We start from the raw sequence: 15,460 nt of genomic DNA, 5'->3' as shown, positions 1-15,460 counted from the left end.
CAGGACCTTCTCTGCTGTTCCCTTCCCAAACCTTCTGGCCCAGGTGGGAAAATCTTGTGTTGCAAATTGGACACAATTCCTGATCTTTTTCCCCAAAGAGCAGGAGAGCCCCATCAGGCTTGATCCTAGAGTAAGTTCCTCATCTGGGTCTCAGGACATTTCCTTTAGTTTTCCCCTGTAATTACCATCCTAAATCATCACAAAAAGGGTATGAGCTTTCCAATCAAATAGGGAAAACCAGGAACAGGGAACAGGGCACCCCACCCCCTTGCAGGAACTCCTTAGGGCAGCACAGCTTTCAGCTTTCCTAATGCCTACAAAACCTGACAAGCCTCCAAGCAATCCCATCAGATTCCTAAAGGGAAACCTGCTCTTCTCCTTCCCACAACTAATCAGATGTCACAGAATCACAGAGCTGCTCTGGTTAGCAAAGACCTTTAAGATCACCAAGTCCAACCATTGGGGATAAAACCTGGTTTTATCCCCAACACCCAGCTGAAATTCCTCCTCTCTCCCCCTCCTTCCAGCTCCTTGCAAAGCAGGGAAAAACTCCTCCATGTTACCTTGAAGGTATTTCTAGGCTGTGACCCCCAGGGCATTTTTTCCCAGACTGGAAGGAAAGCTCAGCTGGGATGACTTTGCCTCTGCCCTCTCTGCAAAGGATGAGGTGGCTGTGCCAGGCAGACTGAGGCTGCACTTTGGGTCTCAAACCTCACTGGGTTTGTGTTCCCTTATCAGGAGGAAGAAACCAAACAGAACTGGTTGGATAAAGGATATATTAAAAGAAAAAAAAAAAAAAAAAAAAGGGCAAAAAAAATGGAAAAAAAAAAAAAGGAAAAAAAAAAACAAACCACAAACAAATCTGCCATGAAATTGTTCTAACTCATGTGTCAAATCCAGGGCATGAATCAACTCACCCTTGCAAGCAGGAGAGCAATTCCTCACCGTGCAGAGGAAACACTCAGGCAAACTCAGTCTTGGCTGGGGCTTTACACAAACAGGTCAAAGAGATTTGATTCATTCCAAGCCCTGTCTAATAATTCAGCAGCCTGGTTTGCTCTCCTTTCCATTAGTGGATGGCAAACATCATCCCAACCTGCAGCCTTTATTACAGAAGACTCAGCCAGCACAGATTTATGTCTCCTCATGCCTTGTGACATCTTTTTAAGGTGCCTTGTGCTGTACACAGCCAACATCAAAGGGAAACAGAGACAGCAACAGAGGGGAAAAAAATGTTCAGTGCTACAGGAGACATCTGCTCCCTATTTCCAGATTGCAGGTAAGTGAGTCAGCTGTAGAATATCTGAGAGATGTTGCCATGAAGGCTGTCATGGGGAGATGCATTTCCCTCTGCCTGCACGGGAGTTAAAATCACAGCAGCAACACCTACTCTGTTATTAAGGCTTCTTTCTCCTAAGGCAAGCAGACAAGGAGCTTTGAGGAGCTCTGAGTTTCCTCCCTAAGGTGAACCTGAAGAAGGGGGCAGGTTGGCTGCAAGTCAAATGGTTCCATCTACAGCCAGCTCAGGTCCTGGGGTGATGCAGGCTGTAGGATCCCAGCCTGGTTTGGGTTGGATGGGATCTTCAGGATCATCCATCCCCTACCCCCTGCCATGGGCAGGGACACCTCCCCCAGCCCAGGGTGCTCCAAGCCCCATCCAACCTTCAAAACTTCCAGGGATGGGGCAGCCACAGCTTCTCTGGGTACCACTGATGAAATCACAGGGTTACACCCCAAGGTTTCAGCACTGGACACAAAAAAAAAGGTGAGCTGCAGTCATGGGGGAGCTGGTATTTATGGGGGATGCAGTAGGAAGAAAAAAAAAAAAATAATCAAGCAAAGTGGTGACTAAAGGCTGACAGAGTATAAAAAAAGAATTGAGAAATTAAACAACTTTTACCAGTGATTTGACTGCTTATGTAAAACTCCCAAGGACAGGACAACATGGTCCCTCTAGGAGTGCTGGCCCAGACCCCAGGTTTGCTCCAAAACGTTCACAGCTATCATCCAAGTGAAGGCTTCCTTCCCATGAGGCTGCAGCTGCCCTGTGTGTCCATTAATTAATGACACACATTAATTAATCAAGGATTAATCAAGGATTTTGGGATTTCCCAGCTGGCTGCTGCAGAGGCACCCCCAGCCTTTTCTGAGGCAGAACTTGAAGCAAAACCTGATTATTGTGCTTAAATTTACCTTCTCTGAAGGCACCCTGGAGCCTTCCTGAGACCTGTCCTGAGTGTTTGCTGGTTCCAGTTCAGCTCAAAGCCTCCAGAGATGTGAAGTAACAGAAAGAGGGAATTCCAGAGGTGTTCCCATTGCTGCTATCTGAAGAGCTGAGCATTCCCACGTGTGTGTGCAAAGCCTCCTGAGAGGTCTGCAGCACGAGACACTCCTGGTTAAAGCAGCTTGGACAGAAGTTATTCACATTGAGCCTTGAGTGATGTGCTTGGCCTTTTTCTGCTTTGTGTAAGTAACAGCAAAGAGCAAACCTCCCCAGTTCCTCAGGTTCTTCACTCACAGCCCTCGAGCATCTGGTCCCGTTTAAAATCCCATCCCAGCCTGGCCTGCCATGGCCTTGGGGACAAGGAATGCATGGCTTCACCTGGTGCTGTGTGACAGATGAGCAATTTGATCCTGCCTTGGGAAGAAGCCTCAGCAAACCTGCCCCATCCCTCTCTCCTCCCCAAACTGGAGCCCTGAATGTGAAACCCACAGGAGCCCCCAGCCCAGGAGTGATGCTCATAACTCTGTCCAGGAATTTGGGGGGGAGCAGGTATCCCAGACAGGATTTTCCAGTCGGAGACAATAAATCAAAACCCCTGCACAAGTAACTCTGGCTGCATCTTTCATCCAGATTGCTTCCCAAGTGGCTTTGGATAAGGGAAGTGTGTGGAAGAGCTGCCTGGGGAGGAAGAAGAGGGACTTTTTTTTTTTTTTTTGCACTGGTGAGGCCACAGCTTGAGTCCTGTGTCCAGTTCTGGGCCCCTCAGCTCAGGAAGGAGATTGAGGTGCTGGAGCAGGTCCAGAGAAGAGCAAGGAGGCTGGGAAGGGATCCAGCACAAGTCCTGTGAGGAAGGGCTGAGGGAGCTGGGGGTGTTGAGGCTGGAGAAGAGGAGGCTCAGGGGAGACCTCATCACTCTCTCCAACTCCCTGAAAGGAGGTTGGAGCCAGGGGGGGGTTGGGCTCTTTTCCCAGGCAACTCTCAGCAAGACAAGAGGGCACAAGAGGTCTCAAGTTGTGCCAGGGGAGGTTTAGGTTGGACATTAGAAAGAATTTCTTTCTGGAGAGGGTGCTCAGCCATTGGAATGGGCTGCCCAGGGAAGGGGTGGATTCTCCATCCCTGGAGATATTTCCAAAGAGCCTGGATGTGGCACTCAGTGCCATGGGCTGGGAACTGAAGTGGGAGTGGAGCAAGGGTTGGACTTGATGAGCTCTGAGGTCCCTTCCAACCCAGCCAATTCTAGGATTCTGGGATTCTATGACTTGCCTGAAGAGAGGTGGGAAGAGAGGAAACTCAGGAGTGACAGGACATTCCCAAAGTAGTTTTGAGCTTTGGGGAATGTAGATCCAGCCAGTGGGAAACACTTTTACTCCATGAGGACAGTCAAGCTGTGGTCCAGGGGCTCAAGAGTTTATTTGGGCTCCGTTTCTGGGACTTATTCATTCCTGCTGCAGCCACCTAAATCCCAGCCCCAACACCTCTTGTCAGATGGACAGGAGAGTCCTGGGAAAGCACCAGAGGTCTGGCCATGCCCTGCTCCTTGTCTGGTTGTCATTCCCAGGGGTAGGAAAGCTGTGGCTGGGGGCTGAAGGATCCCTAAGGCAGAGCTGGGTTGGACTTCTAACCAGCTCACCTCTGGTAAAATACTGGAAATATTCATGGAGATAAAAACTTTTCTTCATTTCTATCAAGCTGTGGCATTATTTGTTATTAGACCGAAATCCTGGGGGAGTCAGAGGTGACTGAAATGTGACCTTAGCAGGTTCCTGTGCTTCCTCCAACTCAGTGTCCCTCCCCCTGGCAGTCTCAGAGTTGAGGGATGGAACCTGGGGTGCTGGAAATGTCCCCCCAGTCCTATTCCCCCCCTCACTATCCCTCAGCTTCCACCATCAGTCCCCCCAGGCTTGAAGGTGCCAGGAGGTGTGAGCAGAGGGGATTTTGGTGACAGAAACAAGGGAACTCCACTGAACTCAATGTCAGGAACAAGCTTTTCATACTTTTGTTCCTTTTCTATTTTTTTTTTTCAGTGAAATGTGCCCTTCTAAAAAATTGTTTTAGCAGGAGAGCTTCCTTGGAGTTTGTCCTCTTCCACTTTTAGGTTGAGAAGAAAGAGGTCTCTTTTTTTCCTTTCTTTTCTTTTTAAAGAAGCAAAAGCACTACAAAGTCAGCTGGAGGGAACAAGAAATCATGGATATCTTGGTCACAGAGTTGTGAGGGTTTTTTTTGAAAGGTAGCAAACTTCAGCAACATTAAAAGTCATGCTTAAAAATGACCAAGTGGAAAGCTACAAAAATGATCAAGTCCTGTGTGAACATGATGAAAGGAATTTCAGGCAGGACAGAAGTGAAAATTGCCATGTGAGCAGACAAGACATTTCCCTCTCTAAAAGCAAAATAAAGCACTGTTCACAGTAATTAATACCAATTATTAGACTTAACTAGTATGAATTTTTACCCAGCAGAAATTACTATTTAAGGTCCCAGAGCTCTGGGGGAAAAAAAAATATATTTTCTGGGCGTGGTGAGATCCCAGCAGAGGAATTTGTAGAGTGTTTGAGGACAGCCTGTTGAGGATGAAGCTTTATTTCTCCTCCCCACCACCAGTGAGAGACATAAATATCCCCAACAATACCAAGAGACACACATACCACATTCTTATTGATGCAAGAAATGGATTGCTCCTGTCAGCACGGACTCAGGCACTGATTTAAGGAGCTTTTCCCTCTCCCATCCACACAGATGCAAATTTCAAGAGATTTTTTTTTTTTTTTTTCTCTCCTCCACCCCAGGATTTGTGTTCCCAAACCAGGTGAAAATCTGGCAGGCAATCTCTTGTGTCTGCATCTGTGAAGAGCTTGTGGGAAACATATGCCAGGAGTTGTGCTAAGGACTAAAAGGAGTAAAACTTGCCAGGTCCAGGCAGTTTTTGGCAGCAGACAGCCCAGATGCCATTCCAAGATCCTGTTCTCCATCGCAGTGGTCCAGAAATGACTCTTGGTCCCACAGGGACTTCCCAACAAATTACAGCTCTCAACTCTAGCCCAGATTTTTCATTCTTAGCCTTTAATTATTATTTTCTTGGCACAGGGACCGATGTGTCCTCCAAAAGCTGCACAAGGGATGGGCGATGGTTTGAGAGGTGGCTACAGGTGTGACCTCATCTCCTTGTAAAATTAATTATATTATTTATATTTGATTATTTCAGGGCTTCCTTGAGGGTTGCTTTTTTTCAGAAAGTCTTCCTGAATGCCCCACCAGTGTCCCTTGGGTGGGATTTCTAGCCCATGCCACATATACAAGCAAATATCAGGGGACACTGAGATATCAGTGAGCTTCCTCAAAGCCATGTCCTCACCCCCAGCTGGGTGCTCCTGTTCTGTCCTTGCCACTGGTGTTCATGTGGCTGAGACAGGTCAATGAGCTGACCTGGGGGCAGATTATTTAGGAAAATAAACTAAAAAAATCAAACTATCTAAGTTGCCATGTCCAGACAGCTGCCTGCCCTAGGTCACCCTGTGTGACTGTGCCACCAAAGGGCTGAAATGCCAGCAGCAGCTCTCTGTCCAGGCTGGATGCTGGTGACAGGAAGCTGAAGAGGAGGCAGCAGTGTGCCCAGGTGGCCAAGAAGGCCAATGGCATCCTGGGCTGGCTCAGGAACAGCGTGGCCAGCAGGTCCAGGGAAGGGATTCTGCCCCTGTGCTCAGCCCTGGGGAGGCCACAGCTTGAGTCCTGTGTCCAGTTCTGGGCCCCTCAGCTCAGGAAGGAGATTGAGGTGCTGGAGCAGGTCCAGAGAAGAGCAAGGAGGCTGGGAAGGGATCCAGCACAAGTCCTGTGAGGAAGGGCTGAGGGAGCTGGGGGTGTTGAGGCTGGAGAAGAGGAGGCTCAGGGGAGACCTCATCACTCTCTACAACGCCCTGAAAGGAGGTTGGAGCCAGGGGGGGGTTGGGCTCTTTTCCCAGGCAACTCTCAGCAAGACAAGAGGGCACAAGAGGTCTCAAGTTGTGCCAGGGGAGGTTTAGGTTGGACATGAGAAAGAATTTCTTGATGGAGAGGGGGATCAGGCATTGGAATGGGCTGCCCAGGGAAGGGGTGGATTCTCCATCCCTGGAGATATTTCCAAAGAGCCTGGATGTGGCACTCAGTGCCATGGGCTGGGAACTGCAGTGGGAGTGGAGCAAGGGTTGGACTTGAGGAGCTCTGAGGTCCCTTCCAACCCAGCCCATTCTAGGATTCTAGGATTCTATGAAACTGCCAATTCCCACCTCAGAGAGCCCTCATTTCTCCCAGCCCTGCTTCCTGCACCCAGGATCATCCCCAGACTTGCAGGGGACATGGAAACACAGAGCAAGGTGCTCAGACTTCAACCCAGCATGGCTGGAGCTGGGAATTGCCATGCTGCACAGACTGTCACCCCTGATCCTGCTGAAGGATCTCCCCACCTCCATCTAACTGAGCAGCCCATGGTGATGGAAACATCTAGAAGATCTCTAGTGAACAAACTCAGGGCATTAAATGAAATTGCTGGGATGGTGCTGAGCCTGCAGGGGTCAAGTGCTAGTTTGGAGATGCAAAAAAAAACCTTCTGGGGACCCCAGGGTCAGAAGGGCAAGAGGTGAACAGGAGCTGATGCCTTTGCTCTGGCTTGGAGTGGAGGTGGTGGGTGTCCCCTTAGAACCAGTCCCAGGTGTGTTGCTGATATGGGAGAGCTGCCATCTTCTCTTTTAAGTCCACTTTCTCTAGAGAAAATCAATCAGTCCCCCAGGCAGTCAATCAGCCAGTCAATCAGCCAGGCAGTCAATCCCAACAGCTTGGAAAACAGATCCTGCAGAGACCCCGAATCCCAACCCCGAGGCCCTGTGAACACCACAGGGAAAATTTCCATCTCCAAAGGGGGCTGAGACCTTTCCCAGCCCAGGGCACAGCTCCAGCCCCTGCCAAGCAGCAGCTGTCCCAACCTGGGGCATATCCAGGGCTCGGTGCTTCTCCAGATCTCACTCTTTTGACTGGAGATGGCTCCTCTTTGGGGGTCGAAATCCCACCCTACCCCCTCCTCCCCCCTTCTGGGACTTGCAAGAGCTGCTGCTGCTGACATCTAGTGACAGGGACAGCCGGGAAGAGAAGTCACCTGGAGCTCTGACAAAGCCTTTCCCACCCAAGGAATAAAGGAAAAAGGATCCGCGGGCAGCGAGCTGACAGGAAGGATGCTCGGGAGGCAGCGCGGGGCCGTGCTGGGATGTCCCAGACACTTCCATCCATCCCAAGACCTTTTTCCTCCCCCAAAGCCCACCCGAAAAGAACAGGAGCATCCTACACAGCATCCCCACAGCCTTTCCTCGCTTATTTAAGCCCAGACTTGGGTTTGCTATCTTCAAGGAGCATAAGAAAGGGGGAAGGGGGGGGGGGGGGGGGGAAAGGGGCAATAGTACCCTGAGGGCTTGCAGCCAGGCACTTGAGCATCTTCCAGCTGTGGCTACCTACTGCCGGGTGCTACTAGCCCCCGGGGCTGCAGCCCCTTCCCACCAGGGAGCCGCGGAAATTGCAGGCAGGAATTGCCCCAGGCTGGGGAGAAGGAGGATGAGAGGGGGATGCTGGAAGCAGGGGTGCTGCAGAGCACATCCCCACATCCCACCGGGGACAGCGACAGCAGAGAAGGGGGCACAGACAGGGATAAGGACACACCTGGGGTCCATTCCCCCCACCCCGTATAAAAATAAAAATGAACAGCACAGGTTTGGAGATGGGGGTCGAGGAAATCTGCATCGGGAACTCCAGAGCACAGACACACAGACACACTCGGGTCAGGACACCCGAACCCCGAGGTTTTCCAGCTTCACCACCACCTCCCGTGCAACATCTGTCCCCACTCCTCCACATCCCTACTCGCCAGACATCCCCCCAGGCTCATCCCCGGCATCCAGTGCCATCATTCCCGAGGTAAAAGGAGCTATTCCCGCGGCCAACAACAGGACAGGAGATCCCAGCTCTCGGCTCCAGAGCAAAGAGAACAACAGAAAGCTGGGGTGATGCCCCCTCTGCTCCTGGGGTGATGCCCCCTTTACTCCTTGGGTGATGCCCCCTCTATTCCTGGGGTGATGCCCCCTTTACTTCTGGAGTGATACCCCGTCTGTTTCTGGGGTGATGCCCCCTCTGTTCCTGGGGTGATGCCCCCTATATGCCTGGGGTGATTCCCCCCCTGTTCCTGGGGTGATGCCCCCTCTGCTCCTGGGGTGCTAGCCCTGGAGAAGCCCTCCCGTGCCCGGGGTGGCCGAAAGGTCCCCGGCACCGAACCCCAGCAGAAAGTTCTCTGCGTGTCCCCGTGTCCCCCGCTTCCCCTCTCCGCGTAGAGCCGCGCTACTCACCCAGGAGGATCAGGGTGCAGAAGTAGAGGATGCCCCTCATCCTACCGCTCGGCAGGGCTGGGATCACACCGACTGGGCACGGTTGGGACCCCCCGGCCCGGCACGGCCCGCCCAGGCGGTGCCGGAGGATGCGCGGAGGTTGGGCAGGGCGGGGGGCGGCCCCGCCGTCCCCCCCCGGGGCCAGGGCTCACACCGCGGCCGCTTCAGCCCCGCTCCGCTCCCGCTTCATTCCCGCAGCCGCGCAGGGCACCGCGGGCTCCCGCCAGACGCTCTTCGCCGCATCCCTCCGGGGGAGGAGCAGCTGCGGAGAGAGGCGGTGGAGAAGAAGCTCCCTTTATTAATTAATTATTTTTTTTAATTGCTGTATTCCGGTTAATTTTTTTTAATTATTTTATATATATATTTATTTAATTAAATTTTTTTTTTTTTTTCGGCAGCAAACTTCTGTCCGCCCGGGCGATGGCTCCGCCGTGCCCCGGCAGCCGCGCAGCCCCCGCCGCCTTCCCCGGGGCTGCCTCCGCCTCTCCTCCGCCTCGGCTCCGCGGGGAGGGGCTTGGCAGCCCGGCCCCGCTCCTGCCCGGCCCCGCATCCCGGTCTCCGGGGACAAGGAGGAGTGGGGGGGTTCCTAGAAGGCTTGGAAGGGACCTTAAAGGTTATCTTGAAGGGCCCCGGGGATGATGCGAGGGATGGAGCAGAGAGAGATGGGGGTGTTCAGCCTGGAAAAGGCTCCAAAGAGACCTCAGAGCATCTTCCAGTGCCTGGAGGGGCTGCAGGAAAGCTGGGGAGGGATTTGGAAAAGGGCCTGGAGGGATGGGATGAGGGGGAATGGCTTTAAATTGACAGAGGGGAGACTGGGATAAGATCCTAGGAAGAAAAAGTTTCCTGTGAGGGTGCTGAGAGCCTGGCACAGGGTGCCCAGAGAGGCTGTGGATGTCCCATGGAAGAGTTGAAGGTCAGGTTGGATGGGGCTTGGAACAACCTGATCTAATGAAAAGTGTCCCTGCCCATGCAGGAGGGGTGGGAACTGGATGATCTTTGTTTCTGGTTTTTCCTTTTCCCTTAATTTTTTTTTTCCTTTCATTTTTCCCCCTCTCCCTCTCCCTCTCCCTCTCCCTCTCCTTCTCCTCTCCTCTCCTTTCCTCTCCCTCTCCTTCTCCTCTCCATCCTTTCTCCTTCTTTCCCATCTCTCCTCTCCATCCTTTCTCCTTCTTTCCCATCTCTCCTCTCCATCCTTTCTCCTTCCTTCCCCATCTCTCCTCTTCCCACAAAGGCTCCTCTGATGACTGAGGGAAGCACTAAGGCACTTTTTCCCCACTGAAGGCTCAAGAAGGGTTTTTGAACATTTGCAGCCAGAGCTTTTCTCCACTGCTGGATCAGGTATTTTAGCCAAAGAGGTATTTAATAGCTCTGGGAAGATTTTGGTGTGTTTTTTATTTTTATTTTTTTTTCTTCACTGGAGCTGTTCAGGGTTCTTAACTTGCATTTCCTCATGGCATCACCTCATTAATCCTCTAGCAAGAAAACCAGAGGAATTGCACATTTTTATTTTTTCATGAGCAAAACAGAGAAGGGGAAATAATTCATACAGCCTTGGTAGGTGTTCTTTTTTTTTTTTTTTTTTTTTTTTTTCCTCTTGGAAAATCAAAAGGAAAGTGTGATCCCTGGCCTTCCTCTCCTTTGGAAAGTTCCTACCAAGTTCCAGTCTGCAGCTGTTCATTCAGCAAGTTTTCTAATCCCTTGTCAGAACTGAAGAGTTGTAAATAACTGCATGGCTTTAATAACTGTGTTTCACATCTAAAATGAGCATTTCCTGAGTTACTCAGTGGGGAATAAGAAAGTGTTAATAAAACCTCATTTGGAGATTAAAAAAAAAAAAAAAATTACTCTTGAGATGGGTTTTTTTTTTGGTTTTTCTTCTTTGGCTTCTTAAAGAAGGGGATGATTATGTCTGAGAAAATTTCAAAATGCAATTGCAAGGAGACTCAATTGAAACATCTAGCAGGGAAACTGGGGAAGTGATTGGATTTTTCTGCTTATTATTATTTTTAATTATTTTACAGCTTCTTTTTCAGTGCTTTTTTTTTTTTTTTTTTTTTTTTTTTTTTTGAGGTAGCTATTTGCCCAGGAAAAAAAAAATAATATCACTGGAACATACGTGAGTCTTTGTGGGTTTTTTTGATTAATTAAAAAAAATATATATTCTCTTTGGGAAGTGTCTGCACTTCCCTCAGGAATGAGATTTTCTGATGTCCTTGGACTGAAGGTGGACTTGATGATCTTAAAGGTCTTTTCCAATCAAAATAATTCCATGATTCTTAGGGAGAACCAGGGAAGGGACATCAGCCTCCTCCAGTTTGAGCTGGAGGAAGCAAGGCAAATCCCTCCTGGGCTGAGGAGCTCCAACCTCCCCCTCCAGACACTGGGAAGCTGTCAAGGAATAAGTGCTGTCAGAGCAGTATTTTTTGCTTAGTTTGAAGAAAAAAACAAAAGACCAGGCGGGTTTGGGGATGGGGAATGTCCTGACATAGCCAACCCCCACTGCCCATCCCAACTGGGAGGCATTTCCTGCCTTTTCTGCAATTATTTGTGTGAGGCTTGTGAGGGAGAGGGGGGAAGGAGTCCATGGACTGGGAAAAACCACCCAGAAGAGCCCTGCTGCAAAATACAGAGAGGAGAGAGGGATCATTGTTCCTTGCTGCCTGATTTCTCAGCTCTGGGCTTTCTCCCAATGGCTGGGTGGGTGCTGAGATGAAGAGAGTCAAGTCAAAAGCATTCCTCCCCTGCACAAACACACACACACCCCTCCTAAAATTACCTGCTAGCTTGCCTTACAAATGAATCGAGGTATTGATCAGTCAGGTGTAAGAAAAAAAAAAAAAAAACAAGGAAAAACCACCACCCATCGTTGCTCATGTTAGACCAACCCCAAAAAGCTGCTCCCCAGACAATGGATTTAGCAACAGCAATGAAAGGAAGAATTGTTTGGGTAGGTCCGTGGAGAAATCAGGGGCAGGGCAGGCATATAAAACACACTGATTAAAAGAAATGCACTTGGGAGAGGGAAATTGGTTGCAGTGGAAGCTGGGACAAAACTTTGGTCTGTCCTCCCTAAGTGAGAGCACCCTGGAGGACCCTACCATGCACCCTCCCATGAGAATGGATGGGTCCCTAACCCAAAATAATCCAAAAATAGCCTGAAAAAACAAGAGAACTGTAGCTGTCTCCTTTCCTGAATGGTGAAGTGATGACTGAGAGATTAAGGGAACATGAAATAGTGAAAGGAGGGAGGAGAGGTAATCCAAAAGATGTCAAGAGATGAAGATCTCTGCTCAAAACTTCACTGGGCTGCATGAGATGATGGAGGAAAGGAGGCACAAGACACAGGGAATGGCTGAGAGATGGTAGCATGCAAACCTGCTCTGTTTTGGGTTGGTTTTATATTTTTGTAGGAAAAAACAGCCCTATGAAAATCCTCTTTTCTCTGGATTTTAATGAGAAACCAATGCAGTGCCACGGGGAAACCTTGTTATTCCAGAGGGAGAAGTCAGAGTCTGATGAGGGAACCAAGTCAGGAGTTAGGAGGTGGCTAAGGGGGAAATGGTATTGAACAGTGCTGGATGGGGGAGTTTCTCCTGGGTCTCTCTTGCAATTGATTTGTTTAAGGTTTGTAATAAGAATGTTGGCCCCCAAGGTGGAAATGAAGTGCTAATGAAGTCTGTTGGTGGAATAAAGCTGAGAAATCTCTGGGAAATGTAGGAGGAGCTGAATACCAGCCAAGACCTCAAGAATGAGCAGGAACAGTTTGAAACAGAACCAAATGTCATGTTATGGACCTGGAAGTAAAGCTTTCCTTCAGCAGGGCACTTGTTCAGCCACTTCTCCATTGGAAATCATTCCCAGTTTGAGCCAGGGTGACATGAACTGGTGATGAACACTTTAAAGTCTGAGGGACATTTCCTCATCCCTGGAGAGACCCAAGGTGAGGCTTGAGGAGCAACCTGGTCTGGTTGGGGGTGTCCCTGCTGAGTGCAGGGGGTTGGACTGGGTGACATTAAGAGGTTCCTTTCAACCCAAATTGTTCAATTATTCTGTGATTTCTGGCTGCCTGACTCAAAGAAATCATTCAGACCACATGAAAACACTGGGGGTACCAGAGCACAGAAGATGCCAGCAAAAAGCTCATATCTCAAAAGTCAAACAATCTCCTGCTGGGGGCTTCACCTTCATCCTGCCATCACCTCCCTTGGAAAGGGTTGGGGGAGGAAGGATTTGGGGAAAATTCCCTGGATTAGACAGACCCAACTGAGTGCTGTCCCTGCCAAGATGTGACAGGGTGTCTGGTCCAGCCTGCAGCTCCTGAGATGGAGCCACCTCTCCTAAAATCTACTTAAGATGTGCAAAAAAGCCCTGTGAATAGCAGCTCACCAAGCTGTGTGCTGAACTGGGGCTTTCTCGTGGCTGCAGTAGCCTTGGTAACTCTCAGGGAAAAAAAAATTGCCTAATTTTCCCTTTCATCCATAAGCCAAACCCTTTAATTTGCTTTCAAGTGAATTAAAATAAGCCTCCATTTTTCGAATTCCTTTATCCTAATTTAAAAGTACTGACATTTATCACAGGAGTTTTCCAGCTTTCCCCTTTTCAGCTCATTGTTTTAGTAGTTTTTAAAATAAAGCAGTGACTGCCATTTTTATTGCTGCCATGCTTTCTGTCCCTCCCCTTTTTCTTCATAACATGGTGACAACGTGGTCATGCCCAAAATTCTTCCAGTAACAGGGAGAGCACCCTGTGCCCTGCTGCATAACCCAGGTGAACATGGTTTAGAACAGAAATACCTGATCAGGGACTTGTGTGATGCAAGAGGATCTTTGGAAGCCAAAAACCCCACTTATTTAGATGTCCTAAATGCCACCTTAGTCCTTTTTATGTCCAGTGACCCATGGTTCAGCTCATGAAGATATTAGAAGTATTAGAGAACAACCATAATTCTAGGAAAGCAGCCAGATATAAACTCCAGTTTTGTTTGCACTTCCCCACAGAGCAGCTGCCTGAATAACTTTTACCCTGCAAAGAGGATTTGCTCCAAAAGATGAGGATGAAGTTCACTCACCTCTAGGTGACAGCTTTTCTCTCCAGTCAGTGTTATTCCTCATTCCAGCACCAGCCTGGTTTGCAGCAGCTTGTGACCAATCTCCCTTTTTCCTCAGAATTTGGGGGTTGGATTTTTGGTTGCTTTTCAGCAGCCATTTTCCAACAGCCATCCCACCACGGATCAAGAGCATCTGACCTTCCATCTGCCTCAATCCTGGGGCTTGGCATTTGGGGAGGAAGGATGGGAAATTCTCAGCACTGGATCTCCTCAACATCTCTCAGGATATTCTCCATGGGACACAATTTCCAAGCTCACACACAGGGTTGGGTTACTGTCAGAGGGTGAGTTAAACCTGGGAATAAAGACACAGCCTCAAAAAAGAGGAGAAATTGGTTTAAGAGCAAACAGAAGCCTTGAGAAACCCCAAATTTCCTGCTTTCCAGAGGACTGGAAGAAAAGCTGAGCATGGGACCTTTGACCACTGTAGCTCTGTTGCTACCTGACCCAGGAGCTGAACTCCAAAAGGAAAAAAAAAAAAACCCATGGATCTTGTTTCTCTGTGGAAATCTCTCTGCAGATAAGAATTTTTCTTTACTGAATTGGAAAATACCCTTTTAAAAGTAAGATTTCAGTTTCTCCTGGTAGCAATTAGGCATACAGGGTATTGGTGCCTTTGAAAAGTGAACCTCTTATTTAACTGTCTAAATACAGATTTGATTTTCCTGCTTTTGGCACCTAAGCTTGAAAATTTCCTTCTTACAGATGAAAACAGAACATTATAGAAATTGAGTCTGTGCCATTTGTTTTCTGCTTTGTGGGAAAAAAAAAAAAAAGAAAAAAAAGAAGAAGAGAATTTATCAGTATTTGTACCTCTCTCTTACTCTAAGCACTCTGAACCAAAATCCCTCATAAATATCAGCCCTGGGCCACTCTGGATATACCAAAAAGGCTTTTTTTTCCCTCAGAGTCTGAGTTACCCAACCCAGGGCAACGGGCAGGTGTTAGTTGAGCTGTTTCCCTCTGAGGTCTCATCTCCCATGGATGGGGCTTGGAGCACCCTGGGCTGGTGGGAGGTGTCCCTGCCCATGCAGGGGGTTGGGAATGGATGGACTTGAAGGTCCCTTCCAACCCAAACCATCCTGGGATTCTGTGCAATCTGCCCATTTCTCCCCAGAGCCAAAGCCCTGACTTCCCATACCAGGTGAATTCACCCTAATTGCAATAATCTGCTGCCTGTTAGATCTGATAGCTCTGCTATCCCTGTTAATAACAACTAATTAGAGAGGCTGTCACAGAGGGTGGTTCTGGAAGGGACAGTATTTGTCCTTAACTTCACATAAAATCTCTGTATTAAATCAGAGGAAGGCACAAAGCTTCAAGGGCATCAGCACTCAGTAACTTTTAATCCCTAGAACTCAAATGGAAATGCTCCACTGACTTCTCCCAGAGGGGCTGAAAAAAAAACCCCACACTAGAAAGCAGTTACCAAAACCCCTAAATGGAATAAAAAAGAAGAAAAACCCCAAAAGTCAGGGTAGGAAAAGGGATGGAGAAAGCAGCAGGGTGCAGGCAGCTCTGGGGAGGTGTGGGGCAGGGTGGGAAGGAGTGATTAGAAAGTGGAATAAAAGGGGAAAGGATTGTCTTTTCTTGACATGGTTGCAAATACCAAACCCCCTCCACAGCTCAAAAGATTTGTTGAAAGCCAGCAAAGGTTGCCACTGAAGAGCAAAGGATGTTTTCAGTTTTGATGATAAAACGTGAACACTTTTTCCCCACAGTCTTTTTTTTTTTT

The 15,460-nt window shown here is 48.8% G+C and overlaps 1 protein-coding gene across 1 annotated transcript in view; it reads right to left on the bottom strand.

Annotated features, from left to right (window-relative positions):
- The window catches only part of GFRA4 (GDNF family receptor alpha 4), a 55,097-nt gene extending 45,636 nt beyond the window's left edge, over positions 1–9,461 (bottom strand). The window contains exon 1 of the mRNA XM_071753146.1: positions 8,580–9,461. Coding sequence (XP_071609247.1) covers positions 8,580–8,619 — 40 coding nt within the window. The 5' untranslated portion in view covers positions 8,620–9,461. The remainder of the gene's footprint in view (positions 1–8,579) is intronic.
- Between the last annotated feature and the right edge of the window lie 5,999 nt (positions 9,462–15,460).

Source organism: Heliangelus exortis, chromosome 10 (genome assembly GCF_036169615.1).
Source record: "Heliangelus exortis chromosome 10, bHelExo1.hap1, whole genome shotgun sequence".
Lineage (NCBI taxonomy): Eukaryota > Metazoa > Chordata > Aves > Apodiformes > Trochilidae > Heliangelus > Heliangelus exortis.
The sequence above is the reverse complement of the archived record's forward strand: the minus strand, read 5'-3'. Positions and strand labels throughout refer to the sequence as shown.